General features: G+C 43.9%; 1 protein-coding gene across 2 annotated transcripts in view; it reads left to right on the top strand.

Annotated features, from left to right (window-relative positions):
• LOC124011620 overlaps positions 1-16,951 on the top strand; it is an 84,210-nt gene that overhangs the window by 19,201 nt on the left and 48,058 nt on the right. For both annotated transcript variants that reach the window (XR_006834598.1, XM_046325074.1), the window contains exon 3: positions 2,301-2,851. Coding sequence is in view for 1 of the 2 variants with exons in the window: in XM_046325074.1 (XP_046181030.1) it covers positions 2,301-2,851 (551 nt within the window). In the remaining variant the exon portion in view is untranslated. The remainder of the gene's footprint in view (positions 1-2,300; positions 2,852-16,951) is intronic.

Consider the following 16,951-nt stretch of genomic DNA (forward strand, 5'->3'; position numbering starts at 1 on the left):
GGACAGGAGAGAAAGTGCATCCAGTAGGACAGGAGAGACAGTGAGTCTAGTAGGACAGGAGAGACAGTGAGTCCAGTAGGACAGGAGAGAAAGTGAGTCCAGTAGGACAGGAGAGAAAGTGAGTCTAGTAGGACAGGAGAGACAGTGAGTCTAGTAGCACAGGAGAGACAGTGAGTCTAGTAGGACAGGAGAGAAAGTGAGTCCAGTAGGACAGGGGAAACAGTGAGTCCAGTAGGACAGGAGAGACAGTGAGTCCAGTAGGACAGGAGAGACAGTGAGTCCAGTAGGACAGGAGAGACAGTGAGTCCAGAAGGACAGGAGGACAGTGAGTCCAGTAGGACAGGGGAAACAGTGAGTCCAGTAGGACAGGGGAGACAGTGAGTCCAGTAGGACAGGAGAGACAGTGAGTCCAGTAGGACAGTGAGTCCAGTAGGACTCAATGGTGGTGGGATCGTAGGGCAGAGTGTAAGTTTACATCTGGATTAGAAGGACATTTGGGGACTATTTATGCCTATTCTCTCGATCAGTTCAGAGAGATTGTCTGGCCTCAGTGCCCTTTAATGACAATGTCATGGAATCATGCCTGCCCAAAAAGTTTTATTTCTATAAAGTTTACATGGCTGGCGATGTTTTTGACCTATAGAAGACCAGGATCAAGACCTATAGAAGACCACTTTTTGGGAGTATTAAAAATATATGATTTGAGCTGAATAATCATTTGATATTTATTTGATGTAAGTCTGTGAGACATGGTGGAGTGCTAAATGCAATCCCAGCCATGTGAGACATCCCCTGTCTGTCTGTGTGTTCTCATCCTTTGTGATGAGCTGAAGGATAATTTAATGAGATGTTCACTTAAGGCCTCTCTGTGAAGGGTCAAGCACACACAGTGATACCAGAGCTAGTTCACTGGTTGAAGCTGTCCCAGAAGAGGCATTGTGCCCATATGCTGAAGGACAATGGGCTTTATGTCCATGTAATGGTTATAATATTACATGTTAATATGAATTCATTTGAATGCCTTTCCTTCATAATGTTCTCAGAGGACTGGAGGAACAAAGCAACATGGTTAAAACCTTTCCAATCCTTTCACCTACAAGCAAACGAAGAGAGGAGTATTGAGAATCCGCTCCTCACTCTGTGGTCCATTGTGTCTGGACCTTGACAGCCGCTGTCTGATTGATTTGGTGACCCTAATTCTGCCCCCTTCCCCCCAGCCCCCACATCCTAAGATTTGTCATGCTAAAAGCTAGTAGCACATTGCTTTGTGTCTCCTTGTGGATACTGTAGTCTCAAGGCAGGAAGGGATTTACAGTAGCTGAGGAAGTAAACAAAACCACCACATGAGTGTATGTTTTAATTGTTGACTACTAATGGACAGAGAGTGAAGGATGTCTATATACATGTGGGTGGGGTGAGTGTTTCCCATGAGTTTCCTCCTACATGTTACAAACAACATTTGGCCAAAACAGACAACATTTGAATAGGGTAATAACGTTGGGGGACTTTTCCTTCTGTAGCTCAGTTGGTAGAGCATGGCGCTTGTAACGCCAGGGTAGTGGGTTCGATCCCCGGGACCACCCATACGTAGAATGTATGCACACATGACTGTAAGTCGCTTTGGATAAAAGCGTCTGTTAAATGGCATATATTATTATTATTATATTATTTTCAATTGAAGATTAACCTAGTGGGAAAAACAAATAAAAATGTCATCATAATTTTGTCATGCCATCATTTCCACTAGTTTTACCTGCTGGGAATGGTTCAATTAGACAGCCTTGATTCGTATTCTGTGCAGGAACGGTTCAGGTTGACAATGGCGATGACATAAATGCAGCAGAAGGATGTATGTGGTGCTCTTTTCCCTCTGCATTACTCATGCGGAGACGTACAGATGTGCAGCATGCTGTAAACACCGGCCCCATCTCTTTTACTACCCTGGCGGATTGCTGCGGTGCTGAGAGAGTTAACTGCATTGTGGGCAGGGCTATGGGGGAGGGGAGTGCTGTATGTTTCATAGACACATTTGCATTAGAGAGCAGTTGCTGCCACTTAGCTGCTGTTGCTGTAGAGGGCACAATCGATGGAAAGAGAAGAGGGAGAAAGACAGTTTACCGGCTTTTCATGGGAATCTCATTCTGCTCTCATCCCCTGTTCTACCCTTTTGCCAGGGTGCTGCTGTGTACTGCTTTGTCAGTGGCAAGCCTGCGGCTGAGAAAGTTAATCTGATTTGCTTTCACACACACCCCTCTCTTTCTCTCTCTCTCTTTTTTTGTGTCATTGTCTTGGGGTTCCAGGCATTCCAAGGCACGGAAGAAGAGGGAGATGTAAGGGAAGGAGTGCTGGGAGAGGCATTGGAGGACAGAGAGAGCCAGGAAAAGGAGAAAGGAGGAGAGGGCAGCAGCAGCATATCGGACCAGCCCCTCGTCCCACCCCCCTCAGTGGACTCTGTGCCTTGTTCTCCGGCGAGCCCCCCGGGAGCCGGCTCTCCCACGCGTCCTCCCCCTTTAGATGCCTTCTTCAGGAGACTGGGGAGTCTATTCCACTTCAAGGCTGAACCCGCCACAGCAGTCCAGCAGCAGGAGGAACAGCAGGCAGAGGAGGGAGAAGAAGGACAAGAGGAGGAAACTGCATTAGCAGTGGTGTCTATTGAGCCAGACCTCTCAGGAATGACATGTGGTGCAGAGGGGGACCAGGACCACTGTGACTCCGCCGGGAGTCTGACGGGAGGAAAGGACACTCGACACATAGAGACAGAGGACAGGAGAGAGGGAGAGTCTGACCTACACAGTGTATCGACATCCACAAGGAGTCCAACACACACAGACCTAGAGACTCTGGAGAAACCGTGAGTACTGTACTTCCTTCGTGTGTGTGTGTGTGTGTGTGTGTGTGTGTGTGTGTGTGTGTGTGTGTGTGTGTGTGTGTGTGTGTGTGTGTGTGTGTGTGTGTGTGTGTGTGTGTGTGTGTGTGTGTGTGTGTGCATGCGTGAATGTGTATAATGGTTGAAGGACAGTCATAACTTACAACTCCCTTAGATGTTTATCTCAATGTATGTGAACAACAAACTAGACATATTTTTGTTAATCCTAAACCTCAGTTTCTCGCCCTTTCTTGGATTGTTTCCGGAACGGCACTTTGAATTTCCTAAGACCCAGTGTAGTAATACGAGTATCTTGGACGGCTTAAAGCAGAATTGGGACAATAACAACATCCAGGAAGTGTAAAGACCCTGGACAGACCTTCCATTGTAGCCTGACCTTAACGGGGGACAAACTTCAAAAGCAGCCTTAGCGGACCTGCTGGTAATTATTAGCAGTAGTGGTGCCAGGCCTGGAATGTATACTAGAGGTCGGAGGTGCCCCTGGGCATGGGTGTTGGCACTCCTTGGCACCAGCGACGGTCACCAATGTGAGCAGGAGCGTGCGGACAGGCTCTGCCCCGATATGGAACCTTACACCATCGCATGGTGGGATAAATGAACCCTTGAGGCGTCACAGAATGTTTGGGATACAACAGGTCTGTGTTGCGGCACCCGTACTGTTTGACAGTGCTGCCTTTCATGTGACTGCCAAACCAGAAGTAGGATGAAGTGCCACTAGACACGGATCTATAATCAGTTTTGCATTTCTTCTCTAATGGTTAAAGTTAGTATTTAGGCGGATGGTAAACTGATCTTGGATCTGTGCCTATGAAGAAGTTGGGCAATCTAGGTTCATGGTTGCTGCTCCACCCGAAGGAGAGGACCTGAGCTCTTGGATCATATCAGGACAATACTAACATCTTTATGTAAACCCACAGTCAGTTAAAAGAGGAAGGAGCCTTTTACTTAGCCCTAATCCTCCTCAGTTACCTCAGGTTGACCCCATGGAGAAAACTCACCATTATCCCAAACTGGTTTGTCTTTACACTGGACTCAATGCATCCAGAGGGATAGGTTGCCAAGGTCAGCATTCATCAGTTGGAAGTGCTCCATGGTACAGTAGCTGATGGGAGTGGTAAAGATAAGAGAGGCTAATGCATATACAGCAGGATAGTAGTGCTTTATAGATAAGTGCTATTTAGCAGCAGACGAGCTGTCACAAATCAAGTCAGTACTCAGAAGGGACAACCTATTCTTCTTAAGTCTCCTGGAGACTCCTCTCAAACCTAAATACTATTGGTCAGTGATTGAAATGTGCATTTCTTTAGTGTGTGTGTGTGTGTGTGTGTGTGTTTTGCCCACAGTGGTAGCTGGGTCTTTTTTATTTTATTTTTATTTCACCTTTATTTAACCAGGTAGGCTAGTTGAGAACAAGTTCTCATTTGCAACTGCAACCTGGCCAAGATAAAGCATAGCAGTGTGAACAGACAACACAGAGTTACACATGGAATAAACAATTAACAAGTCAATAACACAGTAGAAAAAAATGGGCAGTCTATATACAATGTGTGCAAAAGGCATGAGGAGGTAGGCGAATAATACAGTTTTGCAGATTAACACTGGAGTGATAAATGATCAGATGGTCATGTACAGGTAGAGATATTGGTGTGCAAAAGAGCAGAAAAATAAATAAATAAAAACAGTATAAAAAACAGTATGGGAATGAGGTAGGTGAAAATGGGTGGGCTATTTTCCTATAGACTATGTACAGCTGCAGCGATCGGTTAGCTGCTCGGATAGCTGATGTTTGAAGTTGGTGAGGGAGATAAAAGTCTCCAACTTCAGCGATTTTTGCAATTCGTTCCAGTCACAGGCAGCAGAGTACTGGAACGAAAGGCGGCCAAATGATGTGTTGGCTTTAGGGATGATCAGTGAGATACACCTGCTGGAGCGCGTGCTAAGGATGGGTGTTGCCATCGTGACCAGTGAACTGAGATAAGGCGGAGCTTTACCTAGCATGGACTTGTAGATGACCTGGAGCCAGTGGGTCTGGCGACGAATATGTAGTGAGGGCCAGCCGACTAGAGCATACAAGTCGCAGTGGTGGGTGGTATAAGTTGCTTTAGTGACAAAACGGATGGCACTGTGATAGACTGCATCCAGTTTGCTGAGTAGAGTGTTGGAAGCCATTTTGTAGATGACATCGCCGAAGTCGAGGATCGGTAGGATAGTCAGTTTTACTAGGGTAAGCTTGGCAGCGTGAGTGAAGGAGGCTTTGTTGCGGAATAGAAAGCCGACTCTTGATTTGATTTTCGATTGTAGATGTTTGATGTGGGTCTGGAAGGAGAGTTTGCAGTCTAGCCAGACACCTAGGTACTTATAGATGTCCACATATTCAAGGTCGGAACCATCCAGGGTTGTGATGCTAGTCGGGCATGCGGGTGCAGGCAGCGATCGGTTGAAAAGCATGCATTTGGTTTTACTCGCGTTTAAGAGCAGTTGGAGGCCACGGAAGGAGTGCTGTATGGCATTGAAGCTCGTTTGGAGGTTAGATAGCACAGTGTCCAATGACGGGCCGAAAGTATATAGAATGGTGTCGTCTGCGTAGAGGTGGATCAGGGAATCGCCCGCAGCAAGAGCAACATCATTGATATACACAGAGAAAAGAGTCGGCCCGAGAATTGAACCCTGTGGCACCCCCATAGAGACTGCCAGAGGACCGGACAGCATGCCCTCCGATTTGACACACTGAACTCTGTCTGCAAAGCAATTGGTGAACCAGGCAAGGCAGTCATCCGAAAAACCAAGGCTGTTGAGTCTGCCGATAAGAATATGGTGATTGACAGAGTCGAAAGCCTTGGCGAGGTCGATGAAGACGGCTGCACAGTACTGTCTTTTATCGATGGCGGTTATGATATTGTTTAGTACCTTGAGTGTGGCTGAGGTGCACCCGTGACCGGCTCGGAAACCAGATTGCACAGCGGAGAAGGTACGGTGGGATTCGAGATGGTCAGTGACCTGTTTGTTGACTTGGCTTTCGAAGACCTTAGATAGGCAGGGCAGGATGGATATAGGTCTGTAACAGTTTGGGTCCAGGGTGTCTCCCCCTTTGAAGAGGGGGATGACTGCGGCAGCTTTCCAATCCTTGGGGATCTCAGACGATATGAAAGAGAGGTTGAACAGGCTGGTAATAGGGGTTGCGACAATGGCGGCAGATAGTTTCAGAAATAGCGGGTCCAGATTGTCAAGCCCAGCTGATTTGTACGGGTCCAGGTTTTGCAGCTCTTTCAGAACATCTGCTATCTGGATTTGGGTAAAGGAGAACCTGTGACAAATTTCTCTTTCTCTCTCCCTAGTCCCTGTCTAGCCCCTGGGCTATATTTTAACACCCTGTCCATGCCAATGTCAGCCAGGAAGGATGTCTTCAAATTAGAGGTCGACCAATTAATCGGAATGGCCGATTAATTAGGGCCGATTTCAAGTTTTCATAACAATCGGAAATCGGTATTTTTGGGCGCCGATTTCCGATTATTAAAAAAATATATATATATATATATTTTTTTACACCTTTTATTTAACTAGGCAAGTCAGTTAGAACTGAAAAATTGGGGAGAAAAAAGGGGTAAAAAAAAAAATGTTAATTCAGTACTGTTGTAATTGTCATTATTACAAATAACAAAATAAAAAAAGCGGACGATTAATCGGTATCGGCTTTTTTTGGTCCTCCAATAATCGGTATCGGTATCGGCGTTGAAAAATTGGTTCCGTCTCTCTGAGGATAGACTATGTTGGACTTGACATTTTCCTCTAAAATGCTGTTTTCAGGGCCTGTTCGGGTTTTAGCCTGTGGGTATTTAGGTTGGCACAAAGGTAGACAGAGTTGTCCCTGGACCAGCCATGGCCCTGTAATACATTTCTGCCCTCTGCCTATCAGATCAGATTACACTGATGTGTGCGTGTGTGTCAGCGCTGAGAGGTGACCAACCATGACTATGCACCACATAAACACATGCTATGTTCTTCTACACACATACAGTGGGGCAAAAAAGTATTTAGTCAGCCACCAATTGTGCAAGTTCTCCCACTTGGGAGAGGCCTGTAATTTTCATCATAGGTACACTTCAACTATGACAGACAAAATGAGAAGATAGAAAATCCTGAAAATCAGTGTTTAAGAGCAGTTGGAGGCCACGGAAGGAGTGTTGTATGGCATTGAAGCCCATTTGGAGGTTAGTTAACACAGTGTCCAAAGAAGGGCCAGATGTATACAGAATGGTGTCGTCTGCGTAGAGGTGGATCAAGGAATCACTCATAGCAAGAGCGACATCATTGATATATACAGAGAAAAGAGTTGGCCCCTGTGGTACCCCCATAGAGACTGCCAGAGGTCCGGACAACAGGCCCTCCGATTTGACACACTGAACCCAAAATCAAATCAAATCAAAGTGTATTTGTCACATACACAGATGTTAATGCGAGTGTAACGAAATGCTTGTGCTTCTAGTTCCGACCCTGCAGTAATATCTAACAAGTAACCTAACAATTTCACAACAACTACTTTCTACACACAAGTGTAAAGGAATGAAAAATAATATGTACATAAAAATACATGAATGAGAGATGGCCAAACGGCATAGGCAAGATGCAGTAGACGGTATAGAGTACAGTATATACATATGAGATGAGTAATGTAGGGTATGTTAACATTATATATAAAGTGGCATTGTTTAACCTCTCTGGTCCCACCTCGCCAACAGCCAGTGAAATTGCAGGGCGCCAAATTCAAAACAACAGAAATCTCAAAATTAAAGTTCCTCAACCATACAAGTATTTTACACCAATTTAAAGATACACTTCTCGTTTATCCAACCACAGTGTCCGATTTCAAAAAGGCTTTTCGGGGAAAGCAGAACATATCATTATGTTAGGTCAGCAACTAGTCACAGAAAGCATTCAGCCATTTTCCAACCAAAGAGAGATGTCACAAAAAGCAATATAGAAATATAGATCAAATTAATCACTAACCTTTGACGATATTCATCAGATGACACTCCCAGGACTCAATATTACACAATAGATGTATGTTTTGTTCGATCAAGTTCATATTTATATCCAAAAACCTCAGTTTACATTGGCGCCATGTTCAGAAATACCTACAAAACATCCAGAGAAATTGCAGAGCCACATCAAATAACAGAAATACTCATCATAAACTTTGATGAAAGATACATGTTTTACATAGAATTAAAGATAATTTTGTTCTTAATGCAACCGCTGTGTCAGATTTCAAAAAAGCTTTACGGCAAAAGCACAATATTCAATAATCTGAGAACAGCGTTCAGCCACAAAAGCAAGCCATACAGTTATCCGCCAAGTTGTGGAGTCTGCAAAAGTCATAAATAGCATTATAAATCTTCACTTACCTTTGCTGATCCTCATCGGAATGCTTTCCCAGGACTCCCACTTCCCCAAGAAATGTTAGTTTTGTTCGATGACGTTCATATTTATATTCAAATAACTCAGTTTTGTTCGCGCGTTTAGTTCACTGTTCCAAAGGCACAATGCGCAAGTGCAAAATCCAGACGAAAAGTCAAAAGAGTTCCATTACAGTTTGTATAAACATGTCAAACGATGTTTACAATCAATCCTTAGGGTCTTTTTATACTAAATCTTCAATAATATTCCAACCGGACAATGGCGTATTCATTACAGAGGAAAAAGAAGGAACGGCGCGCTCGCGTGACCGTACAGTTAACAACTGATTGGCCTCAGCCGTGTCCACTTGTTGAAACAGCTCTTATTCGACAATAGAAGCCTCAAACAATTTTCTAAAGATTGTTGACATCTGCTGGAAGCCTTGGGAAGTGCAATCTGGCCCCATAGACACAGGGCGGCAGCGTAGCCTAGTGGTTAGAGTGTTGGACTAGTAACTGGAAGGTTGTGAGTTCAAACCCCCGAGCTGACAAGGTAAATCTGTCGTTCTGCCCCTGAACAGGCGGTTAACTGTTCCCAGGCCGTCATTGAAAATAAGAATGTGTTCTTAACTGACTTGCCTAGTAAAATAAAATAAAAATATATATATTCGATAGGCAATCACTTAAATGAAACTACAAACCTCAGATTTCCCTCTTCCTGGTTGGATTTGTCTCAGGTAGTTTACTCTGGGCACCTTATTCATCCAAGCTACTCAATATTGCCCCACTGTCATCAAGAAGTTAAAGTGGCTAGTGATACATTTATTACATACATTTTTCATTATTAAAGGGGCTAGAGATGAGTCAGTATGTTGGCAGCAATGTTAGTGATGGCTGTTTAACAGTCTGATGGCCTTGAGATAGAAGCTGTTTTTCAGTCTCTCGGTCCCTGCTTTGATGCACCTGTGCTGACCTTATCTGAGAAGTAGTTGGTGAACCAGGTGAACTATACCATCAACCACTGCACTATTACACTTTCCACACAGTATGTGAACTGAACTAAGCAAATCCAGGCAAGAGGTGCCCATAGAAATGCATAAGCCTGTTGATTTCAATATGGATGGACAGCAAGGCAGATGGATGGTCTGAGATAGTGCATCCTCAGCAGATGATGTGAAATGAAAGACAGTGACACAAAGAGGCCCTGCGGTCCACAGGCAGTTCTGTTCTGCCCCCGTTATGGAACAAGAGAGGAAAGCAATAGTCAGACTCTGAGAGGGAGGAATAGGCCAAAAGACACCATGACCTCAGCAGAAGGGAGGGAGAGTGGGAAGTGGAGAGAAGAACAGAAGCAGTGTGCACGGGGACCTGGGGGAGAATTAGGGAAAATCACAGAGGAATGTGAGAGTCATGATGAGAAAACAGACGTTTGAAATACAAACTAATAAACAACTGGAGTGAGGATATTTTGCTGCCTGGCTGAGACCCATTTGATTTGTTTGCTACTCACTATCAACAAACTATCAGTTTCCTTTGCAACTCTGTTGATGTGCAGTAAATACATTCCCTGCTAACTATCTTACCCAGCAGTTATAGTTTCTGCATGTGCAGCTGATAAACTGAGGCTTTGCGATTACCATGTTACCAATTAGGAGTGAACTAAAATCACCGACATGACTCAACAAGGCCTTGACAGAAGGACATCTGTAGCAGAACATCAGCCAAGTTAACTGCAACACTTTGACTGAATTGAATTCTGTCTGGAGTTATGTGAGCATGAGTAATGGAGATAGGCATGTTTGAATAGAAGCAAAATATAAAAATAATACCATTCATTTCGAGATTAACTTATTTCTCAAGGTCAGTTGTCAGACAGCTGACTTTGATTTTTTGTTCCAAGATGGCGTAGCAGTCAGACTTCGTCCTCGTCTTGTCGTGTGTATCTTTTTATATCATTTTTATATCATTTTTCTTCGCATATATTTAAAAAAATATTTTATATGTTTATTTACCTCAACTTCAACATAGTCTCCTGAGATCCGCCTCACCCAATGTGGTATGGATCTGCTATTTTCTTTACTTTACCAATTTGTCTGGAGCTAGCTTTTGCAAGGCCCATCTCCCAGCTAGCCGAAGATGTCCATCAGTCACTCCTTGGGTTACAATACCTATTTTGCCAATTGCCCTGGACCCCTTTTACTGCCGACATGGAGCCCCGCCGATCCATCACGACTGGACTACCGACGTAATCTGCCTGAGGGGGGTTTTCAACTGGGTCCTTCGTTGCAACGTTCCCTGAATGCCAATCTACTAGCCTGCTACCTGTCTAGAGCATATTGGACTGTTAGCTGAAGAGGCCCATTGGACAAATTCTTAGGCCACTATGCCGATTTTGCCAATTGGCCTGGGTCCTTTTACCACACGGAGCCCTGCTGATCCTTCATGACTGGTCTGCCGACGTAACAACATGAGGGGGCTACAACAGACTTCTTCCGTCGCGACGTCCCTCTAAGGCCCTTCTGCTAGCTTGCTTGCCCCTGCCCGCTAGCTGTCTGAATCACCGTGTCTGCAGCCTGTCAAGCTACTCAGTGGACCCATATGATCACTCAACTATGCATGCCTCTCCCTAATGTCAATATGCCTTGTCCATTGCTGTTTTGGTTTGTGATTATTGCATAATTTCACTGTAGAGCCTCTAGCCCTGCTCAATACACCCTTTAGTTCTACCTCCCACACATGCGGTGACCTCACCTGGTTTAAATTATGTTTCTAGAGACAATATCTCTCTTATCGTCACTCAATGCATAGGTTTACCTCCACAGTATTCACATCCTGCCTTGAATCTATTCTACCGTGCCCAGAAACCTTCTCCTTTTACTCTCTGTTCCAAATGTACTAGCTGACCAGTTCTTATAGCCTTTAGCCGTACCCTTATCCTACTCTGTTCCTCTGGTGATGTAGAGGTTAACCAAGGCCCTGCAGTACCTCGCTCCACTCCCATTCCCCAGGCGCTCTCATTTGTTGACTTCTGTAACCGTAAAAGCCTTAGTTTCATGCATGTTAACATTAGAAGCCTCCTCCCTAAGTTCGTTTTACTCACTGCATTAGCACAACCCTTTTTTAACTAGGCAGGTCAGTTAAGAACAAATTCTTATTTTCAAGGACAGCCTAGGGGCAGAAAGACAGATTTTTACCTTGTCAGCTCGGAGATTTGATCTTGCAACCTTTCGGTTACTAGTCCAAAGCTCTAACCACTAGGCTACCCGCCGCCTCGACTCTGCCATCCCGGATGTCCTAGCCGTGTCTTAATCCTGGCTTTCGAAGACCACCAAAAACCCTGAAATTTCGATCCCTAACTATAACATTTTCCGACAAGATAGAACTGCCAATGGGGCGGAGTTTCAATCTACTGCAGATATTGCCTGCAGAGTTCTGTCGTACTATCCAGGTCTGTGCCCAAACAATTTGAGCTTCTAGTTTTAAAAATCCACCTTTCCAGAAACAAGTCTCTCACCGTTGCCGCTTGCTATAGACCACCTTCTGCCCCCAGCTGTGCCATGGGCCATATGTGAATTGATTGCCCCCCATCTATCTTCAGAGCTCGTGCTGTTAGGTGCCCTTAACTGGGACATGCTTAACACCCCGGCCATCCTATAGTCTAAGCTTGATGCCCTCAATCTCACACAAATGATTAATGAACCTACCAGGTACAACCCCAAATCTGTAAACACAGGCAACCTCATAGATATCATCCTAACCAAACTGCCCTCCAAATACACCTCTGCTGTCTTCAACCAGGATCTCAGCGATCACTGCCTTATTGCCTGCGTCCGTAATGGGTCTACGGTCAAACGACCACCCCTCATCACTGTGAAACACTCCCTAAAACACTTCAGCGAGCAGGCCTTCCTAATCGACCTGGCCCGGGTATCCTGTAAGGATATTGACCCCATTCCGTCAGTAGAGGATGCCCGGGTATTCTTTAAAAGTGCTTTTCTCACCATCTTAAATAAGCATGCCCCATTCAAAAAATGTAGAACCAGAAACAGATATAGCCCGTGGTTCACCCCAGACTTGACTGCCCTTGACCAGCACAAAAACACCTTGTGGCGTACTGCATTAGCATCAAATAGCCCCCACAATATGCAACTTTTCAGGGAAGTTAGGAACCAATATACACAGGCAGTTAGGAAAGCAAAGGCTAGCTTTTTCAAACAGAAATGTGCATCCTGTAGCACAAACTCAAAAAGTTCTGGGCCACTGTAAAGTCCATGGAGTATAAGAGCACCTCCTCCCAGCTGCCCACTGTCACCACAGATAAATCCACGATAATTGACAATTTTGATAAGCATTCTTCTATGGCTGGCCATGCTTTTCACCTGGCAATCCCCCACAGCAACTTGCCCAAGCCTCCCCATTTCTCCTTCAGCCAAATCCAGATAGCTGATGTTCTGAAAGACTTTCAAAATCTGGACCCCTACAAATCAGCCGGGTTAGACAATCTGGAACCTCTCTTTCTAAAATTATCCGCCGAAATTGTTGCAACCCTTATTACTAGCCTGTTCAACCTCTCTTTCATATCTTCTGCGATCTCCAAAGATTGGAAAGCTGCCGCGATCATCCCCCTCTTCAAAGGTGGAGACACTCTAGACCCAAACTGGATGCAGTCTATCACAGTGCCATCCGTTTTGTCACCAAAGCCCCATATACTACCCACCACTGCAACCTGTATGCACTCGTTGGCTGGCCCTCGCTTCATATTCGTCGCCAGAACCACTGGCTCCAGGTCATCTATAAGTCTTTGCTAGGTAAAACCCCGCCTTATCTCAGCTCACTGGTCACCATAGCAGCACCCACTCGTAGCATGCGCTCCAGCAGGTATATTTCACTGATCACGCCCAAAGCCAATTCCTGCTTTGGTCGCCTTTCCTTCCAGTTCTCTGCTGCCAATGACTGGAACGAACTGCAAAAATCACTGAAGCTGGAGACTCATATCTCCCTCACTAACTTTAACCACTTAAGCCTAGGGCTCTATACTGCCCCTGTTGGAGAAAGTGCGTGCCCATAGTAAACTGAAAATATTTTTTCCCAAAATTGCTAATATATGCATATAATAATAATTATTGAATAGGAAACACTCTAAAGTTTCTAAAAACGTTTAAATTATGTCTGTATGTAAAGCAGAACTCTCAGGGCAGCCTTTCTCCCAAACTCTCTCTTGTGGAGAGAAAAGTTGGGTCAACTTTGACGTCATCACCCCCACCCTTCCCAGGCAGCTACCGATCTGGGAACAGTATGTATTTGTTCAGCGCGATGCTGCTTTCAAATGGCGCATTCATTGTGAGAATCCCACGAGCCCTCGACGTTTGGCGGGCGAAATTGCTCGTGTCCCTCTGAAAAACATACACTCTATTGCGCGCGGCCGATTTGGAGTACGTTCTTTTCCATGATCCAGCATTTGAAGCCGGTTTGTCTGTTCGCGCTGATCTTTGTTCTACATGCTAAAAACATCATAAAGTTTGATTTTTCACATAGTTTGACCAGTTTAGTCGACATATAATATGTAAATTGGAAGTTTTGATGCGCAAGAGTGCTGGACCAGAAGTCATTTTGGATGCATTTCAGCTGAAGCTGTTAGCATATGCTAATACAGAGACACACAACGTGAAACCAAACAATGTATTGGGTAAGTATGACTCCTTCTACGCATTCTGATGGAAGAACATCAAAGGTAAGGGAATGTTTATGTGGTTATTTTGGGTTTCTGTGGACTCCAAACGTAGAGGAGACATACTGCTAATATCTGAGCGCCGTCTCATTGTATAGCCCAGTGAACAATGTCTGTAACATTAAAAATAAATGTAATACAGCGGTTGCATTAAGAAGAAGTGTATCTTTGTATGTATATGTAGAACATGTATATTTAGTCATGTTTATTGCTTGTTATCTGACGTTATCTGTCGGAGCTATCATCATTTCTCCGGACATTTGAGTAGCATTTTTTGAAATGTCGTCATTGTAAACAGAGATTTATGGATATAAATGGCATATTATTGAAAAATAAAATGTACTGTGTAACATGTAATATTACTGTCATCTGATGAAGATTTTCAAAAGGTTAGTGAATTATTTATTTTTTAATCCTACTTTTAAATTTTATTTTTTCTGGGACAAAATGGCCGCCGCTTGTCTTTTGTTTCGGTGGTGATCTAATATAAATATGTGCTATGTTTTCGCCGTAAAACATTTTAGAAATCTGACTTGCTGGGTAGATGAACAAGGTGTTTATCTTCCATTTGAGCTATTGGACTTGTTAATGTGTGGAGGTTAAATATTTCTAAGAATATTTTTTTGCATTGTGCGTTATGGTAATGAGCTTGAGCCGTAGTCATGATCCCGGATCCGGGATGGGGAGTTCTAAGAGGTTTTAAGCACCAGCTATCAGAGCAGCTCACAGATCCCTCCATCTGTAAATAGCCCATCCAACTACCTCATCCCCATACTTTTATTTATTTATTTGATTTATTTTGCTCCTTTGCACCCCAGTATCTCTACTTGCACACTCATCTTCTGCATATCTATCACTCCAGTGTTTAATTGCTATATTGTAAATATTTTGCCACTGTGCCCTATTTATTGCCTCACCTCCCTTATCCTTCCTCATTTGCACACACTGTATATAGACTTTTTCTATTGTATTATTGACTGTATGTTTGTTTATTCCATGTGTTACTCTGTGTTGTTGTTTGTGTCCCACTGCTTTGCTTTATCTTGACCAGGTCGCAGTTGTAAATGAGAACTTGTTCTCAACTAGCCTACCTGGTTAAATGTGTACGGGACAGGAGTGAGTGAGAGAGGGATGAGATAAGCAGTGGGATTGTCATTGAAGGGGAAACTGCTTTTCACACACTGGGTGAAGAAGTAGGCCAAGCAACAATTATATTCATAGCACAGCAATTAACTACAGGACAATGGAGTAGTCACTCAGACAGCTGTGGCTGACGCTGGGTAACCAAATTAAATAAAAATAAATGACATGGCTGATGTAGAGTTTTTCTCCTGCAGGGATGTAGGACTGGAAATGTAACAGAGGGAAGCATCTAATTGCAACATGGTAATGGCTGATTAAATAAGGGATTTGCAAGCACTGTCTGGGTCAGTAGTTATAAAACACCAGTGGATTCTCCTCATCACACATATGCAATGACAATGAGCTATAAATAGAATGAGATATGAGAGGGACAGATTATCTAGGTTTTCATCCAGTTGGTGACATATTTTCATGCGAATAGTTTTATAAATCTGCATAAAACTATATGTGCATTTTCCCACCAAATATGTGTTTCCATCAAATTGACTTGTTGCGGATAAGGCTGTGCGTGATGACGTAGTGCACATAAAAATAACCTTTTCAATTAAATTGCTATGTACCATATAATAAATAGAAGTTTCAACTTTACTGATGGCTTTGTCACAACATTTTTTAGTTAGTTTATTAGGTACACCCATATATTACCGGGTCGGGTCCCCCTTTGCCTCCAGAACAGCCTGCATTCTTTGGGGAATGGAAACATTGCTCAAGTGATATCAAGGGACCTAATGTGTGCCAGGAAAACATTCCCTACATCATTACCCCATCACCACCAGCCTGTACCGTTGATACCAGTTAGAATGGGGCCAGGGACTCATGCTGCATACGCCAAGTCTTGACACAAAAGGAACTGGGATGCGTCGGACCAGCCAATACATTTGTCACATTTAAACTCAGCAGAAAATGAAACAGCCCTTTTCCAGGACCCTGTCTTTCAAAGATAATTTGTAAAAATCCAAATAACTTCACAGGTCTTCATTAATGAACATGCACCTGTGGAACCGTCGTTAAGACACAAGCAACTTACAGACGGAAGACAATTAAGGTTAGAGTAATGAAAACTTAGGACACTAAAGATGCCTTTCTACTGACTCTGAAAAACACCAAAAGAAAGATGCCAGGGTCCCTGCTTAGCTGCGTGAACGTGCCTTAGGCATGCTGCAAGGAGGCATGAGGACTGCAGATGTGGCCAGGGCAATAAAATTGCAATGTCCGTACTGTGAGACGCATAAGCGCTACAGGGAGACAGAACGGACAGCTGATTGTCCTCGCAGTGGCAGACCACGTGTGATAACACCTGCACAGGATCGGTACATCTGAACATCACACCTGCGGGACTGGTACAGGATGGCAACAACAACTGCCCGAGTTACACCAGGAACGCACAATCCCTCTGTCACATAGAGTAGGCCAAAAGGCTAAACTGGATAACCTAACCTCTATCAAAATAAAAAGATGGCGGAGCCGCAAAGGTTCTTCTGTGCAAAGGTGTTTATTTACAAGTGATTCCGGAACAAAAAACAACAGTACTGCCATCAACGTCTACCTTATGGGACAGCTTAAAAACAATGCTGCCCCATCCACAGCTCAATCCAAAAATGCCTCTCCATGACTGAAAGAGAGGCTCCTTTTGTAGGGCTAGCCCCTCCCCTCAGAACAATTAACCCTAATTAATTAATCAATTAACAATACAAACCTACATTTTCCATAAACTAAACATACTAAAGGATATACATTGCAACACGGTTTTAAACAATATCACAACATAACATTTACAACATTACATCACTACTGACAATA

The sequence above is a fragment of the Oncorhynchus gorbuscha genome, linkage group LG02 (genome assembly GCF_021184085.1).
Source record: "Oncorhynchus gorbuscha isolate QuinsamMale2020 ecotype Even-year linkage group LG02, OgorEven_v1.0, whole genome shotgun sequence".
NCBI lineage: Eukaryota > Metazoa > Chordata > Actinopteri > Salmoniformes > Salmonidae > Oncorhynchus > Oncorhynchus gorbuscha.